At 40.8% G+C, this 17,435-nt stretch overlaps 1 protein-coding gene and 1 pseudogene across 1 annotated transcript in view; one reads left to right on the forward strand and one right to left on the reverse strand.

The window, feature by feature from the left end:
* Window positions 1-7,583: 7,583 nt before the first annotated feature.
* The window catches only part of LOC101272816 (L-lactate dehydrogenase C chain), a 30,775-nt gene continuing 20,923 nt past the window's right edge, over window positions 7,584-17,435 (reverse strand). The window contains exon 4 of the mRNA XM_004263902.3: window positions 7,584-8,000. Coding sequence (XP_004263950.3) covers window positions 7,915-8,000 — 86 coding nt within the window. The 3' untranslated portion in view covers window positions 7,584-7,914. The remainder of the gene's footprint in view (window positions 8,001-17,435) is intronic.
* LOC117197363 (WW domain-binding protein 2-like) lies at window positions 8,003-8,796 on the forward strand (annotated as a pseudogene).

The following is a 17,435-nucleotide window of genomic DNA, read 5'->3' on the forward strand; positions in this document are numbered from 1 at the left end:
TTTAGGATTTTCATGAAAGGGCTGCCATGTTGCAGATCCACTGTCTCACCCATCAATTTGCCTTCATCAGCATCCACAAAGGCAAGTTCATCACTCAAGCCCTAAAAAGACATTAGTCAAGTGGGAGAGGGGGCTTCTGGATTAACTGGAGAATGAAAGAAAATTCTTACACTGGCAATCTATATCTACCTTATGAATTATCAGGCTCAGGGAAGACATACTGAATCTGTTCAACATGTCATCATGATATAAAAGTCCAAACTAGAAGAGATACAAGCTACAAGGAGGAAAGCTTCAGCTCACAATTAGGAAAACAAACAGAGAAGCCATTTAATAAACAGAACAGTCTCTGAAGGTAGTGAACACCTCTTCAATTTAAGTTGAGGCTGCACAATGATAAAGAAGGGATTCTGTAGAAGGAATTTCTCACCGGACTACGAGCTCCTAGAGAAGAGGAAGTCATTCATTTTCACTGATCTGGTGCTTAGCATTAACCTGGCACATAGAAGCTCAATAAAAGTTTTTTCAATAAATAGGTTAAAATATAGGGCCCTTTCCAACTCTAAAATTTTACAGTTCTTTTATCAAGCAATGTTACATGCAAAAAGGAATCAGTACTATATATTTCTAGCATGCTACTTCATATGTAATAAAGGAGGAAAATTATATATTGTATTTGCAAAAGAAACTCTAGAGGATACATAAGAAACTGACAAATGGTTTCCTAAAGTGGAATTTAGGGGAAAGGTTGGACGGAAACAGGATGAAAGTGTGACTTCTCTATGTGTATCTTTTTTTTTTTAAAACATCTTTATTGGAGTATAACTGCTTTTCAATGGTGTGTTAGTTTCTGCTTTATAATAACGTGAATCAGCTATACATACTATGTATATCTTTTTATATTACTTTTATTTTTTAACCTTGTGAATGTATCACCTTTTGAAAAATAATGTTGTAAATAACTACATATTATATTTATTATATATTATTAAATATATATTATTAAAATCTTCACTGAAAAAAACCAATGGCTTTGAGCTAGTACTTAGAAATAAATGATCAAGTATCCATAATTTAAGTACATGTCCAACTTATATTGTTGGATCTTTTTACTTTATTCTAATTAATGGAAATTTAAAGTGCTTGGCTGATTTGATTATAATTTATTAGCCTAGAAGTCTAAACTGTATCACAAGGAAAACGTTGTTGCCTAATGAGATGCCAATGCTTTCTGGATACTCTAAATTATCAGAGATTATAGTAGCATGGAGCAGAATTACACTATTGATAAAATTACCTTTGAAAGATAGTTTTTAAAATGTTCTGTGTAGAAATGAGCACACCTAGCATTCAGATCTTGGGTTATAATGTCATACTCCAATAAAAGGAATCAGGACTCCTTGGGGAAAAAAAAAGGTTGATTTACAACTGAAGCACAAAATATATGACATGAAGAAGCTGCAAGATCTTATATGCCAGAAGCTACAGAAGTGCTCAAACTAAACAAAAACCCTATGTTGATGGGGGTATGTCAAAGGGACACAGTAGTCGACTGAATGAGCTCCCAACGGCCAAAGCTGGAACGACTTGAGAAACAAAATAAAGATGCGCTTAATTATAACCCAAAATATAAAATAAAATTCATGAGCCCATACTGATATTAGTAAATGACTGAATGAATTAATAAAAAGGAGAGAAGAGACAAATCTCCCATGCAGAAGAAACCCAAATAATTTAGGAAGATACTCTACTCCCAAGGAGAGGGAACATAACTCCCCACTCCCTAAGTGTGGGCTGTACAGAGACTTCCTTCCAAGGAGCACAGCATGGAAAGACGGAAAAAAGAGTAACTTTACAGTAGAGAAACCTAACAGTACCTCAGCAAGTGACTGAGGTCAACATCAACTGTAATAAATCATGTTGATAGTATGTACTCTGGAAATGATGTGATGAAAATGCTACCTAACCTCTGTGTCTTCCTCCCCAAAATCCATTATTTCAGTCTCACTATGAGAAAAACACCAGACAAATTCCAACAGAGGAGCATTCTACAGAATATCTGACCAGTACTCCTCAAAACTGCCAAAGTCATCAAAAACAAGGAAAGCCTCAGGAATTCCCTGGCGGCCCAGTGGTTAGCATTCAGTGCTTTCACTGCCAGGGCCTGGGTTCAACCCCTGGTCTTGGAACTATGATCCTGCAAGCCGCGTGGCGTGGCTGGGGAAACAAAAATACACAAGGAAAGCCTAAAAAAGAAATTGTCATGGTCTAGAGGAGTCTAAGGAGACATGAATGACTAAATGTAATGTGGTATCCTGGAAGGGATACTAAAACAGAAAAAGAACATTAGGTAAAAACTGAAGTATGGACTTTAGTTAATGACAATGTATTATGTATATATTATCTATATACACTTATCTATTCAGGTAACTTGAGACAGTCTGTGGCTTTTTTCTCCTCTATAAAATAGATCTAATAATTACTTTTCAGGGCTGTTAGATAATGTATGCAAAGCATACTGTTATTCTCATTATAATCAATGTTGTAAACAAATGTGTTGGTTTTCATGTATGTGTATTCTTCTTAGCAATGAGGACACTGCTGACAAAGGCATTATAGCTGGTAGGACAAAATGAGTCATGAGGAACTCATACGATTGCCTGAAGCAGCAGGTGACAGTACCTGATGCTCTCGGTGCCTTATGTCATTCAGACGTGAAATCCAGGCCTAATCCTTTAAAATCCAATAAATCATGCCAGGATTAAAGGCTACAGAAAGGTAGCTTGAAGAAATCTTATAGATATTCCATTAATAAAAGCAAATCATAGCTAAAAGAGTTTATTATGATTTACCAAAACGTTGTGTGTTCAGATCAGGGTAATATTCTTAGAAAAGGGTCAGATCTTTTTAGTCCTGTGTCTCTCCATTAAAAGTGGAAGCTAACTTCATTAGCTACATCAATACTAAGAAAACTAAACACTAAAACTAACCTAACATGAATAAAGAAGGAAGGGAAATAAAAATAGAGACCAGGAAATGGGAGAGAGATTTTTAAAGGAAAAGGATTATTGTATTTGTTACTAGTAGGACACCTACCACAACTGACAAGTTGCACACTCGTTTTCTGCCACCTATTTCTCCAGTTGTTTTACTTGTGAGCAGAGTTTCCTAGTCAAGCAAAGGGGGACCTCATAGTATCACCACATGAGTGAAAGTGAAATGTCAAGATGCTTTCACATAGAGACGCTTCTAACACATAGGATACCATCATAAGAACTAGAAAAAGCAGCCCCCTCTGGGTGGAACAATTAGAAAAGAGCACCTGTTCCTCTGGGTTAAGCCAGCAGGAGCTGGATAGGCCCCCACTCACCTCTTGAACTAGACACAACCTGCACAATGGTATGTGGTGGCCTTGCCTGCAACTAAGGAAAACTTGGCTAACCCAATGGCACAGAGCACATAACTTACTTTTTCTGGGGGGGTGGGGGAAAAGGTAGATTTTTAATAACTGCTTTTATCACCAGGTTAAGTCATGCAGTTACAAAGTAGTGAGAAATTTCTGAAAGGATATTATTGTTAAAAAGACTCATTCTTACATAAATAATATCTAGTACTTCATTGGGACAGTACTGTTCAAAAGGTCCTGACCAAACAACTCCCAAACAAAACACAACCTTAGGTTGTTTCCAGCCCACTGGGAATGAAGCCGTGCGCAGAAGATGAGGCCTGTCAAAGACGACACAAAGTCAGGGCGAGTCAGAGCCTTTGGTAATGCTCAGAGCCGCCAGCCAGACGCCAAAGACAGAGCTCAAGTGGTTTCTCCTGAGACACTCTACTTGAATTACTGTTCAATTAGTCAACACAACACATCTTCAAAAGAGAACAATTAACATGATAAGGAGATGACTGCATTCTTTGGGCTGTATGTCATAATTGTGGTGAGTAAATTCTGACAGTCTTAACAAAAACAGTCTCCATCATTTGCAGGTATGAAATTCTCTACCAGGCTTTTTATTTTTGCTGGATGACAAAATGCGATTGACAAGCTATAAATGATACTGTTTTATGTTATAAAAATACTAACTTTTTTCATTTATTATATTTACAGGCATTCACTGCTTGAGTCAAGGTTAGGCTTAAGTGATTAAAGGCAATTTTATTACAGCAGCATGTATTTTATTCTAAAAGAATAAAATGCATAAAGAGAAAGTTTGTGTGTAACCTATCAAAAATTGAGCTATTTTGCTGATGTAGAATACCAGTAACTCATTTGAGGACCACGCTACCTTCTGAAAATGCCATATACCTGCTTCTTACACGTGTCAAAGCACTTGATACTTGTCCAGAGCTGAAGCGGCAAGCTACCGACTGCTCTTGGACAACAGGTGCTTCCCTGGGGCTACAGCTGACTGTGCTGGGAAGCAGCCATGGAGCAAAGCAGCACAGGCAGATGGAAAAAACCTTTTTATTTAAAGGCAAAATGCCCAAATGGCTCTCTGGCATAGCTAATTTCTACTATCACGAATTCGCTTATATATGATCCCCTAACCTTAATTTTTTTCTTCTTAAGGGGCTGATTTGGATTAACTTGTTGAGAATGGCGTATAACTTACTTTTAATAAGATGCACAGGCCATAGCAACTGATCCACTTCCTTACTGAGATGAATGGCCTCTTCTAAAGCGAAAATCTTAGAAGTCACGCTTGACGGTCGCCATCTTGAGGAAAAAACGGCAAAGCCACAAAGCCACTTCCGATTGATCTGGAATTGGTCTGTAGTGAGAGGGGGCATATAGAGAACTCCTGGGCCCCGGCGGGTAAGGAGGCGCTGCAGACACACAGGGAACGACAATGACCAGCAGCCCAGCATCCAGGAGGCAAACCAAGGGGAGGAGGAGGAAGGTGGGTACAGTGAAGAGGGGTTAAGAGGGAGTGAAGGAAGGAAAAGGGTCTCCCTCCACCAAAAATGAGACCTACCACCCGTAAAGTTATTTCAGCCTTTGCCCTGAAGCCTCTGCTCTTCCTTCCCTCCGCCCCCCGCGCCCCCATTCTTCTCCTCCCCCAGCTCTTAGCTCCAGGACCGAGCCCAGGGTCCACGAGCCCACAGTCCCCAGGCTCTGGGCCTAGGACGTCTAGGCGCGCGGTACTCCTGGCCACCCTCACAGGGGTGAAGGACCAGCCGCCCCGCAGGGGTATGCATGCCGCCTGCAGGGGACCCAGAGTCAACGCCAAGCAAAAAGCATACACTCCGGCGGCGCCCACTCTCCCGCTAGCCCGCAGCACTCCCGCTGCCCAGCTCATGGCCGCCCGAGGAAGAGGAAGAAAATGGAGGAAAGCGGAGGGAAAGCTGGTTGAAGCTCAGAGGAGGAAAACCTTTGGCTACTGAGGCTGCGTAAGGCGGCGCCCAGCCCGTGCGGACCTCGCGGGGGCCAAGCGCGCCAGGTGCAGGCGCGAGGCCAGGAGGCGAGCCCTGAGGCACTGCGCCTGCACCTGTTGCAGGTTGAGGTTGCTGTGGCTGGCGGGTTTCTGCCTGGCTGGCAGGCACACTGAACTAGAGGGACTCTGCTCTCAAACGGAGTGTTCCTTGCCCAGAGAGGCAAGGAACACCAGGGAGCCCAGGTAAATTTATTTCTAACGAAATCTTGTCTAGATGTATCGGATAAGGGCTTTTTGACTCTTGATTGGGAATTTTTCACCAGGGCCGTGGGAGAAAGGGATCTCAGGGCTACTGTTTACCACCCCAGTACGAGCTGAAGTAGAAAAAACATTTAATTTAAACCCTCTTTGCAAAGGAGATTTTTAAATAAGATACAAAACCCTAAGAATTTGATCAGGGCAGTGCTAATTGATAACCATATATACAATTGAAAACCATTTCTACAACTCATTATTTATGAAGTCGTTAAATGCAGAATCTAATAAAATCCCCCTCTCATCCGTTAATTGGGGATGAACCAAGGTTTCCACTTCTCTTCTCCCACCACATTCTACCCAAACTGTTTTCTTACTCATTTGTGAATCATAAAACATAATACACATCTGACAAATTCTTTTACAAAATGTACAGCACTGTTTCTCAGCCTTTTTTCATTATCTTTCCCTCAAGAGCTTCTTCAGACATTAACCCTAATCGTTCAGCTCCCTCACCTGCCACCACAGCATGAGATTAAATATTATGGAGTGAGACTTTTGTCTGGTAGGGTTGAGCTTTGGAGAGCCAAACCCTTGTAATATCAAAGGTTTTTTTCACCAACCCCCCCCCAAGAACCAATTTTCACCCCCTTGGGGCAATACTGCTCCAGCTGAGAACACATGATGTACAGCAGTTTTATTTCCTAGAATATTCCCTGTAGAAAGTATATTTTGAAGCTTTTTGATCTCTGCAAGGATCTCCTAAAATGAAGCTTAATTTGGTGTAAGAGAGGAGCTTAAAACGAGGCAAAATCCACAGAAGACTCCCCTCCCCCCATCCTAACTAAACTCTCATGACCATATTTTGTACATTCAAGGGAAAAGTTGAAAAAAAAGTAAAGACAACAAAATAATGGGAAACTATGTTCAGTAATAGATGACTGAAATGAAAGCTATTAAATAGCAAGAATAACAGAGAGTTAACCGTAACTCTCTGACTAACTGGGTTTGCCTCCACTAGAGCTATGTAGGTCCTCAGGGTCTGCATATATGCCTTCTAATTTTTCCCACTGGTCCTGTCCTAGTCTAATTTGTAAATTACCTTGGTCCTGATTTTTTAGTTTTTGTTTCACTGTGTATTTCCTATAGCTGCCTTAAATTCTTTGTGGAATCAAGGATACTTTTTTTTTCTTTTTTTTTTTTTTTTTTGCGGTACACGGGCCTCTCACTGTTGTGGCCTCTCCCGTTGCGGAGCAACAGGCTCCGGACACACAGGCTCAGCAGCCATGGCTCACAGGCGCAGCCGCTCCGCGGCATGTGGGATCTTCCCGGATCGGGGCATGAACCCGTGTCCCCTGCATCGGCAGGGGGACTCTCAACCACTGCGCCATCAGGGAAGCCCGGAAATATATATTTTTGTATGAAGCACATGCACTCCTACCTTGGACACCAAGAGGGAGCTACCTACCAATTGACTGTTACCAAGCATCCATCAATAACCAGCTAGATGAGGTACCCTAAATACTCACTGTGAAATACTTGAGGGCAGAAATCATGTCATACTGAACTCATAACCATAACACAGCAAGCACAGTAATAGTTTGCTAAAAGAATAACCTAGAGGATGGTCTAAACTCCCTGTGTGGTATTTCAACAGAGGGACCAAATCAACTATTTGAGTTTATATTAATTGGCATAATACTTGCAGGGTTGAAGATATTTAATTTTTTTATACCATGAAGTTATATTTCTATTTTCCTTCTGATATACATTGTCTTAAAAATAAGTACTTAGTAAAAATTATATATAAACACATAAAGTTAATGAAGCAATATAAAGTGAATATGCTGGTGCCCTAATGGAGGAAAGCACAAAATGAAATTTCAGTACTAGAAATTCTGTTGTTTTATGAGAAGAATCATAAGTTCTATATTAAATGGGTTAGTATACGTATTCTACTAAACCTGGAGACAACTTTTACATATATGACATACTTTGGAAGTATAACTTACATCTGTACAGGTTGAGTATCATTAGAATAGAGAAATTCCTTTACCATTTCCTTTTTCTAGCCTTGAGAGGCTGGAGTTATGTCATAGGTCCAATGTTCTTTTATTTTTGAAAGATCAGGTGAAGATACTTTCAAAATGTAAAATATACAGTCTACTATCTTCTGTTCTATAAAACATGGAACATTAAAAGGTTTTAAAATATCAGGTCTTTTTGGACATCCCAAAGTGTGTTTACACTCTTCTTTAAAAGGGCCTCCTCCTCAGAATTCAAGTTAACCTTCACAACATCTGAGACACCACTTTGGCCCAAGACACAAGGGATACTGAGAAAGATTTCTTCTTTTATTCCATATAAGCCCTAAAAGGCAAAATTAGGTTATTATTCAGTAACCTGATATGGAAAGGCAGCTATGCAAGACGGCTTCAGAATAAGAATATACAGAGAGACTATGGCGCTCAAGAATCATTCGGAGGGCAGCAGAGTGATCGTCAACAGTACGAAGAGCATCCTAATGTCCTATGACCATGTGAGAACTTGTGTTTAATGACATGAAGAATGTGCCAGATGCCTTCAAAGGGGCCAAAAAGGGCACTGTCTATTTTACCCCTTACCCTTGTCATATTTCTTTCTAAGCGCAAGAATGCCATGCAGTCTGATGAAGGACTGTGAGATCAAGCAGGCTGTGTTTGGTGTAAAATAATCAAGAGAACGGTGAAGGCAGAAGCAGGAAGTGGCTGGGCAGGCTCTGCTTTGTATAATCTTTACATGAGGGGATGCCACTGAGTTTGGACAACAGATGCTAACAGCTGGCTTCTCATGCTTCCAGAGGTGGAGCCTCCGGTGGAGCCTAAGCTTCCAGGTACTCACATGCTCAGCAGGGTTTATGTAATTCCCCCGCTAGTCACCAGTGGAATGTACTCCAGCCCTCCTGGCTACCACCTGGCTTCTATCCAGGACCTTCCATGATGGACAGGGCCATGGAATAGGTGCAGCCATGGCCACCACCCTATCCTAGGGCCATGGAGCCTCCCATCAGCAGCCCTGATGTTCCCTCCACTCCTGCAGCTGAAGCCAAGGCTGCAGAGGCAGCTGCTAGAGCCTGTTACAACCTGGGTAACCCACACAATGTCTACATGCCCACAAACCAGCCTCCACCTCCTCCCTGGAAGGTAGGAAGACCCAGTAGACCTCTCACACCTCTCTGCCCCCTACCACCCATTGCCTTTTCTTACCCCAGAATGTAGGGCTGGAGGAGGCGATGGGAAGGTCTTGTTGTTCCTCCAGGTGTGCCTGTAAAGTTACCAGGAACCAGCGTTGAGAAAGGGAGAGGCTCCTTGACCCTGGAGTGGTGCCTCCCAGCTTCCCATAGTAGTTCAGAGCCCACAGGCACTACTCAGCCAGGCTTCCCTCTCACCGTCTCTGGGGCTCTCCTCAGGAGCTCAGCGTTCCTGCTTTACTCTAGTGGCCCACAGAGGGACTCCCTATCCACCTTTTCCACTGCAGTCCAACTCCCTCATTTTGGTAGCCACTTTATACTCAACCTCCTGATCTCCATCAGAACAGCCACATGTCTTCTCCTCAGGGTCCCCTGCCAGGCTCTACTCACATTCACTCCACTCTGGTCCGTGCCTCGCCATGGAAGGCCACTGTCCCACCAGACTGTCAGCCCACATTCCCTTCCCAGCCACATTCCAGCTGCAGTCACACTTGCCTGCCCCCGCTTCCCTTTCCTGTCCTTGGTCATTCTGTTGCTCCCTCTGTGTAGCACAATACCTTTTAGAGCTTTAACATGAGCTGCCAGGGGTTGGGCGGCATCAGGAACAAGGCAGCGTGGCTGGGGCAAAAGCCCTCCTGCCTTCCGTGCTAGTGTTTCAGGAATTTGCTCTCTCTCCTTTCACTGTATCTCTTCCTGCTAGAAAGGGCTTCTTGGATTAGAACTGGAAATGTATGTCCATGCCATTATGCCATTTGGGGGCTGCTGGGTAGACTGGAAACAAGGGCCCTGACCTCCAAGGCTGCCCTGGCCTAGCCCTGTGTACTGCCATGACCTGCTGCCCCCCTGCCCTTAGCCTATCCTCTTCCCTTTAAGCGTCATGCCTGGTTGGCAGTATGACCCCTGGATGCACTGAAATTTGCTTCCTTTCCTCATAGACTGGCCGTGAAGTGAGGAAATGGTTATTTAAAGAGAATTCCCTATTTATCTGACAAAAAATCAAGTTAATATATTAATGTTAAATAAACTCTATTGGCAACTTTATTTGCTGAAAATGTGAAGTAATAGAAATGAAGTAACTGGGAAAAAAGATTAAGAGCATACAAATGATTTTGCTCTTAATGTCAAATGTTTAAGTATTTCCCATAAACTATAACTCATCCACTGATTTGTTCAGTAAAGACTATGAAATTCCCGTATTACTCAACCTCTTTCCAGGAGCGTTCATTTGACACCTCCCTGACTCTTCTTCAGGAGCCCTCTGGGGGTAATTGCTTATTCTCCCACAGCCCTTTGTATCCTCAAAAGAGGAAGAGTGTAGAATCCACTGTATACCCCTCACTGTCTCTTCCAGATTATTAATCCCTTGCTCTCTTAAAAACAAAAACAATTCCCCCTATTTTTTGAGGCCCATCTTATTCAGCTCTTCTTTCCTTTCTAATGACCGTCTACAAACCTCTTGAGTATTCCATCTCATTCATAAAAGACTTTGACCCTAGCAATCTTCTCTCTCTATCCCAGTTTGTGCCATTAGCCTTGGTGGCTTCATTGTCCGCGTGGATAAACGAACCAATTCCCTTTCTTTCCAGTTTCTTGTCTTCTTTAGCTCATGGGACCTTCTCCCACCCCAAGTATCTTACTCTGAACCTTGTTATGAGGTTCCTCCATATCCAACTTATATTCCTTTCTTGTAACTCTTTTGCTACACCCTAAGACCCTTTGCCTATTTTAATTTTTATAAATATTTCTTAAATTCTTTATTACTCATTTTCTTTTTGTAATTTATTCATTTGTATGTAGATAACATTTAAGGGCAACGGTCTTGAATTTGACTGTGACCCTTTAGCAGAAGGTCAAACTCATTTTTAACAAGTATAGACACCAAAACTACCTACACCTCTATCTATCTCTCTGTCTTCCTCTCTTCTCTCTCCCCCTTTAACACTCCACAAGTAAAACCCAAACCCAGATGAATTCAGTTATCTACTTTCTCCACTCCTGCACTCAGGTCCCTAGAGAAAACCACACAACAAAGCTGATCTTTAACTTTTGTCAAAATTAATACTTATCTACCTCAAGCATCCACCTGACAGTAATTCTGCCTTTATTTTTTTGTCAAATTCTATTTCTCACTATCTACAAAGGTGATTTCAAATCTTCTCAAACACCTGACTTCTCTATACCTCCCTTGACTTTCAGTAGATGATTTTGTCTCCTTTCACTAAAAAGAAGTCATCAGATGCTTCCAATGCCAAACTTACAAACCTATATGATTCACTACCTATCTTCTCTTTGTTATCCCCTATTAAAAAAGATAGTTGTCCCTCCTCCTTTCTGGGACTAATACCTTCACCAATGCTCTGGATCCCACCCTCTCTGCTTATTACTTCTATCTTCAATATCTTCTTTACATCTTATCTTTTAAACAACAAAAAAAAAACCTGCCTTGCCCTGATTTTCCTCTCCAGTTACTGCTCTCTCTCCTTAATTTCACAGCCACTTACCTCAAAAGAGCTGTTTATACTGGCTTTACTTTCTGCAGTCTACTTAAAAGGTTCTCAGCTGGAGGTGATTTTGCCTTACCAAACATTCCCAAGGGACATTTGATAATGTCTGGAGACATTTTTTTTTAACATCTTTATTGGAGTATAATTGTGGAGACATTTTTGATTGTCAAAACTGGTTTGCTACTGGCATCTAATGAGTAGAGGCCCGGGATGCTGCTAACATCCCACAATGCACAGGACAGCCCCAATAATGAAGAATTATCCAGCCCAAAATCAACAGTGCCGAAGTTAAGAAAACCCTGATGTACTCCAATCAGAATTTTTCATTTCTATTACTTTATTAAACATCTGCTAAGGTTATCAATGACCTCTGTTACTCTACCTTCCTGGCATTTTAACCCTTATTTTATATGACTTCACATCAATCAAGAACAGAAAACCAATCCTTTCATCTTTAAGGCATCCTCCTTTCACTTGGTTACCATGATTCCATGTTCTCTTGGTTTTTAACTCTGGCCACCACTTAGTCACCTTCGTGGACTCACACTATAACTGCTGTTAATACTGAAATTCCTCAAGACTCAATCTCAATCTGTCTTCTCACTTTATACTCTCTCCTTAGGCAAGCTCGTTGAAATTCATGGTTTCAGCTACCACGTGTAAGGGATATCTACTGTCTTTGCCTGTCTAGTATCTCTTTCTCTCTCTTTTTTTTTTTTCTTAATGTTGACAGAACCTCTCTTTTCCTTTCAAGAACTGCCTCTCTCCAAACTGACAAGTATCACAGGAATGGATAAGTGATCCCAGAAAGGCCAATTATCAAGAAATTAATATGGGTAAAGGGAGAGGCAGGGTTCTGATACTATAGGCTCTAAGCCTGCAGATGCTGAGGGCCATCTTCGTTGCCCCATGGAAAAAGTCCACATGAGCTTGAGGCCAATAAGAGTGAAAAGATGAGCCAAGATTGTGGAGAGAAAAGGTAGCTCTAATGATATAGTTTGAGCATGTGGTTCGGGCCTCCTTGGCATTTCGGTTACATGAGCCAATATATCTTCTTTTTATTAAGCTAGTTTGGGTTGGCTTCTGTGGCTTTTAACTAAGAGCCCTGATACACACTTTTTACGCTGATGATGCTCATATTTATAACTCCAACCCCAAACTCTTATGAATTCCAGAAGCTTGTACCTAACTGACTATTTCCTCTGAGATATTGCAAAGGCACCTCAAATTCAATTTCTCCATAACTACAAACATGATCTTCAAACCTGATTCTCTTTGAATATGCCTTTCCTCAGTGGATTATATAACCATTTATCTAACTGTGCAAAACAGAAACCTAAGAATGACCTTTATCTCCCTGATTTCCCACTTCATTCCATTATCAAGACCTATGAATTTTACCTCTTAAATATAGTATAACTCAAATTTGCCACCACCTCTTCATCTCTACTACTACCATCCTCTCTGTTCCGAGCTAAGGCACATCCTCTTCCCAAGTTTACCCACCTCTACTCTTGTCCCCTTCAAATCTGTTCCATCCATCACAGCCCCAGGAATCTTTTTAACAAAAAAAGGTTGTAAAACCAGTCCCTTTCTTAAGTTCCTTTGGTGGCTTTCCATAGCTCTTATGGTAAGGACCCAAACCCCTTTATAAGACTTTCAGTGGCCTGACCCTGCTTACTTCCTCCAGCCTTATCATGTACTTCCCTTTGCTCCCTTTGCTCTGTGCATTTCAACCACTGACCTTTTTTTTTTTCAGATCCTCAAGTGCTCTCTACTTATATCTACCTCAGGTCCCCTACACATATGTCCCCTCTGCTTGGAATATTAGTCCAGCCTTGCAAATTAACTTCGACTCATTATTCAGATTAGGTCATTTTACTTCCTTAGGAAATCTTCCCTAACCACCACAAACACCCCCTCCGCAGAGTAAATTCTCTTCTTGAATACTCTAAGAACTTCGTAGTTTGTCATCATAGCACTTAACACAATGTGTTATTATATATTTGCAACTGTTTTATTAAGTTCCTATCTTTCATTAAACTCTATGAGGTCAGGGCCTCTATTTTTGTTCACCAACATATTCTCAAAATTTTGTATAATGCCTGGCACATAGTAAAGACTCAGCAATATTTAAACAAAGATGATAAGTGAAGATTCTATCTAAGCCTACCTTAACCATAGTGGAAACTGGATGCACTCTCCTGAGATTTTTCAGAATTGATCTTACCAGACCTGTCACAGACAGTCCAACAGCCCAAGAGGTATACCCCTTCAGCTTGATAATCTCATAGGCACTACAGTTGTGGAAAGTAAGAAAATCAAATTCATGAGAAGTTGATTCAGAGAGAACATAATATTTTTCAAGCATCTGTTCTGAAGCCATCTACGTGTCAATACCACTCTTAAAATTTTCTCAGAGATGTCGTCTTGAAATTATTTATGAATAGGCAGTAAAAATTTCTATATTATTCTCATAAACTTCATTATTCACTTCAAATAATAATTCACCCTTCATTCATCATAAAGGTGGAATATTAGGTCATTGTGCCACTCAAAATGAAACTTTTAGTTTTAAATTTTTTCTTAAGTATCCAAACATAGAATCTGATCACCTTGAAAGTTGGCATATACATCTTGCTGACCACATAATATTGTTACTAAGGTGCCAGTGTAAATTTAAACTTTATATAATTATAAGCCAAGTTACACATTTTTCCCAAGAATATATTATTAAATCAACAACATACTGAAATATGGGGAAATGTTCATAATACATTTTCAAAGGAAAATAGCATAATCCTAAACATTATGTAATTTCTTATCTCAGCCTTGTAAAAAACATAATGCATTTTTATAGGAACTTTAGAATCATATCAATCCACCAAATTATTAATAGTGATTATTTTTGAGTGACAGGCTTACAGGTGAGATTATCTTCTTTCTTTAATTAATTAATTAATTAATATTTTGGCTGCATTGAGTCTTCGTTGCTGCATGCGGGCTTTCTCTAGTTATGGCGAGCGGGGGCTGCTCTTCATTGTGGGCTTCTTATTGCAGTGGCTTCTCATTGCAGAGCATAGGCTCTAGGCACACGGGCTTCAGTAGTTGTGGCATGCAGGCTCAGCAGTTGTGGCTTGCAGGCTCTAGAGCACAGGCTCAGTAGTTGTGGCGCATGGGCGTAGTTGCTCTGCGCCATGTGGGATCTTCCCGGACTAGGGCTGGAACCCATGTTCCCTGCCTTGGCAGGTGGATTCTTAACCACTGCACCACCAGGGAAGCCCCAGGGTGACATTATCTTCTTTATGCTTATGAATTTTCCTATTTTCTACAATAAATATGTATTTTATTTTTGCATTGCCACCAACAGCGATCTCGGGTTTGGACTGACAGTAAAACTCAAAGGACAAAGAAGTTTTAACCTAGCTCTTATATAATTTTGAGAAAAGGATCCAGGACAAGAAACACACAATGTACAGTATCATTATTTGTATCAGATGGTCTTGCAACTACCTAGGCACAGTTTTAAGGCCCCAGGACTGCACACAACACACTCGGTAGCAAATTACACTGATGTGTAAATGGACAAGCTCAACACAGGAAAGTTGGGCCTGCACTACACTTATTGTGGTGTCCTGTGATTTGACTATCAATCCAAAACCAGGGGCACTACTAGAGGGCAAGAGGATTGATGTCAAAATTAAAATTAACTTTCAGATCCTCAATATAACCAAGACTCTGTGGGGTAAGTAAAAGGAAGGAAAGTTTTGCCTATAGATTGATTGACTAGTGGTGTATGAGTTGAACAAAGCTTTGCAGTAGATAAGTGGGGACAAATCTTACCAGTAGAATCTGGATGACAGGTTTACCCTCTCAGGAATTAACAAAATGTCTTGAGAAAGAGAAGAGGGTTGAGAAGAAAATGGCTAAAAACATAATCCTTTAGTTGCTATTAACCATCCTAATGAAATTAAAACCGCTGGTGTAAAAGGGAGGATAGAGAACAATCAGTTTCAAGGCTGGTATTTTAAGACAAAGACTGACCCATGCTGTAAACTAAATGCTCTATTCAGAACCTGGAAAGACATCCTATTAAATCATGATGTCACTCCCCTGCAATTGTTAGTTAGGCACTGGAAAATCAGAGGCTATAACATAAAAGAGTTGAGTCATTTTTAGATAAGTACTAGCAGTATCCTGAGGATTCTTTGTAACTATAGATCCTCTGCTAAATGAACAAGGGGCAAATAATTTAATGCTGGACACTGCATTGTTAAGAGGACTAACTGGAATGAGTACTGATCTGTAATGTGTTGCAGTGTTTGGTATTCAAATCATACAGGACTACAGTGGAAAATGTGATCTTAATCACTATTCCCTTATAGCAATAGTGTTTCAAATGAAAAAGAAACTAGCAGTCCCTGTAGTACAATTATCTGGGATTGGGCAAACAAAAGCCTAACACTGTGACCTCCCTAGAAAGATGGACTACTCCATGACATCTGGAAACCAGTATTGGCTAAAACATGTTCCTTTGTGGCTGGGTTATAACTGAGCCACCAGATCAGTCAGATTCCTGCATTTACTGGGAAATGGTCTCTAGTGGTCCCTGTAACTGGAAATATATGGTACAATATATGGGTAAGGGACATTTTTGTTAAGATATGAAATGATACTGTAATATTAACATATGTTTCATTTGCTAGGCATTAATTTCATCTCTTATCCAAAGCTATGTGGCATAACAAAGGTTTGTAGGTCCCCTTAAGGAAATCTAAGAAAATGAAACATACCAATAAAAATTATCACAGTGAAAAGATATTTTGGGATACTGACCTGAAACTTCCAACTGATGTGGAAATAATGTGACTAGAAGAAGAAATAAATTTGCTTTAGAGAAACTGAACACACAAATGCATCTATTAATAACTTTAATAAGGTATAAGTGATAGTAAATAAAAGGGCAAAATAAGATAGTCCAATTAGTTAAGAATTACCAAAACATCTGGTGAGGGATTTTGGTTACCTATTGGATCTTATAGATCCTGGTAATTATAGGTGTATACAAGCTTGTTTTTTTTCTATGTGTAAAATATTAGGACATGCTTGTCACAGGAACTATGAAGGATATATGACACAAAGATAATCACCCAGGTCATGGGTGAATGGTTAACAGCAGGTATGGACCCTTTTCAAAAAGGCAGGAGTATCTGGGAAGATGACTTTGAGTTTGCTTTTTCACAAAACAGTTTCCTAGGTTTAAAAATCTAGTTAAATACTGGAGGATTCTAGGAAGATGGAGAAGTAGGAAGCACCAGGAATCTATCTCCCCAACTAGACAATAACTGCACTGCCAGAATCTGTCTGATATAACTTTTGGTGGAACTCTGGAGTCTTCTGAAAGCTTGAAATTTCCAAGGGAAGGTTTGTATGTTAAACTGTGGTTAGTTTCAGCCAATTTCAGCCCTTAGCAGAGTAGCAGGGCTGTTTACATGTACCTAAAGCAGTCTGTGCACAGCCTGTGAAAAGCACCCTTTCCTCCAAATATCAGAGATCTGTTCTCTAATGACTGATTACTGCTTCTGATGACAGAGGGGTAGACAAAGAGGGCAAAGCCATTTGTTGCACCTCCCCACTACTGTTGCAAGCCTCTCCCCCTCTGGCTAAAGTAATCTCGAAGGAATATAAAGGGCAGGCACCCTTTCCCCCTTCCCTTAGTATTTCTTTTCCCCCTCATGGGAGCCAGACATTAAAGACCAGAACATACAAAAGCAGTGGCATATTTGGGGGAAATTAGAAAGTAACCACGTATGCCCAGGGAAAAGCACAGGCCTAGAAACAACCTCAAAGGCACTTCCCTGGTGGCGCAGTGGTTGAGAGTCCGCCTGCCGATGCAGGGGACACAGGTTCGTGCCCCGGTCTGGGAAGATCCCACATGCCACGAAGCGGCTGGGCCCGTGAGGTACCACAAAAAAAAAAAAAAAAAAAAACCTCAAAGACCTTAAGAGTACACCTCAGGTTGGTCCTTGGCACAGAAACAGCCTTCAACCATCAAAAAACAAAAGCGGTAAC

Source organism: Orcinus orca, chromosome 8 (genome assembly GCF_937001465.1).
Source record: "Orcinus orca chromosome 8, mOrcOrc1.1, whole genome shotgun sequence".
NCBI classification, from domain to species: Eukaryota; Metazoa; Chordata; class Mammalia; order Artiodactyla; family Delphinidae; genus Orcinus; species Orcinus orca.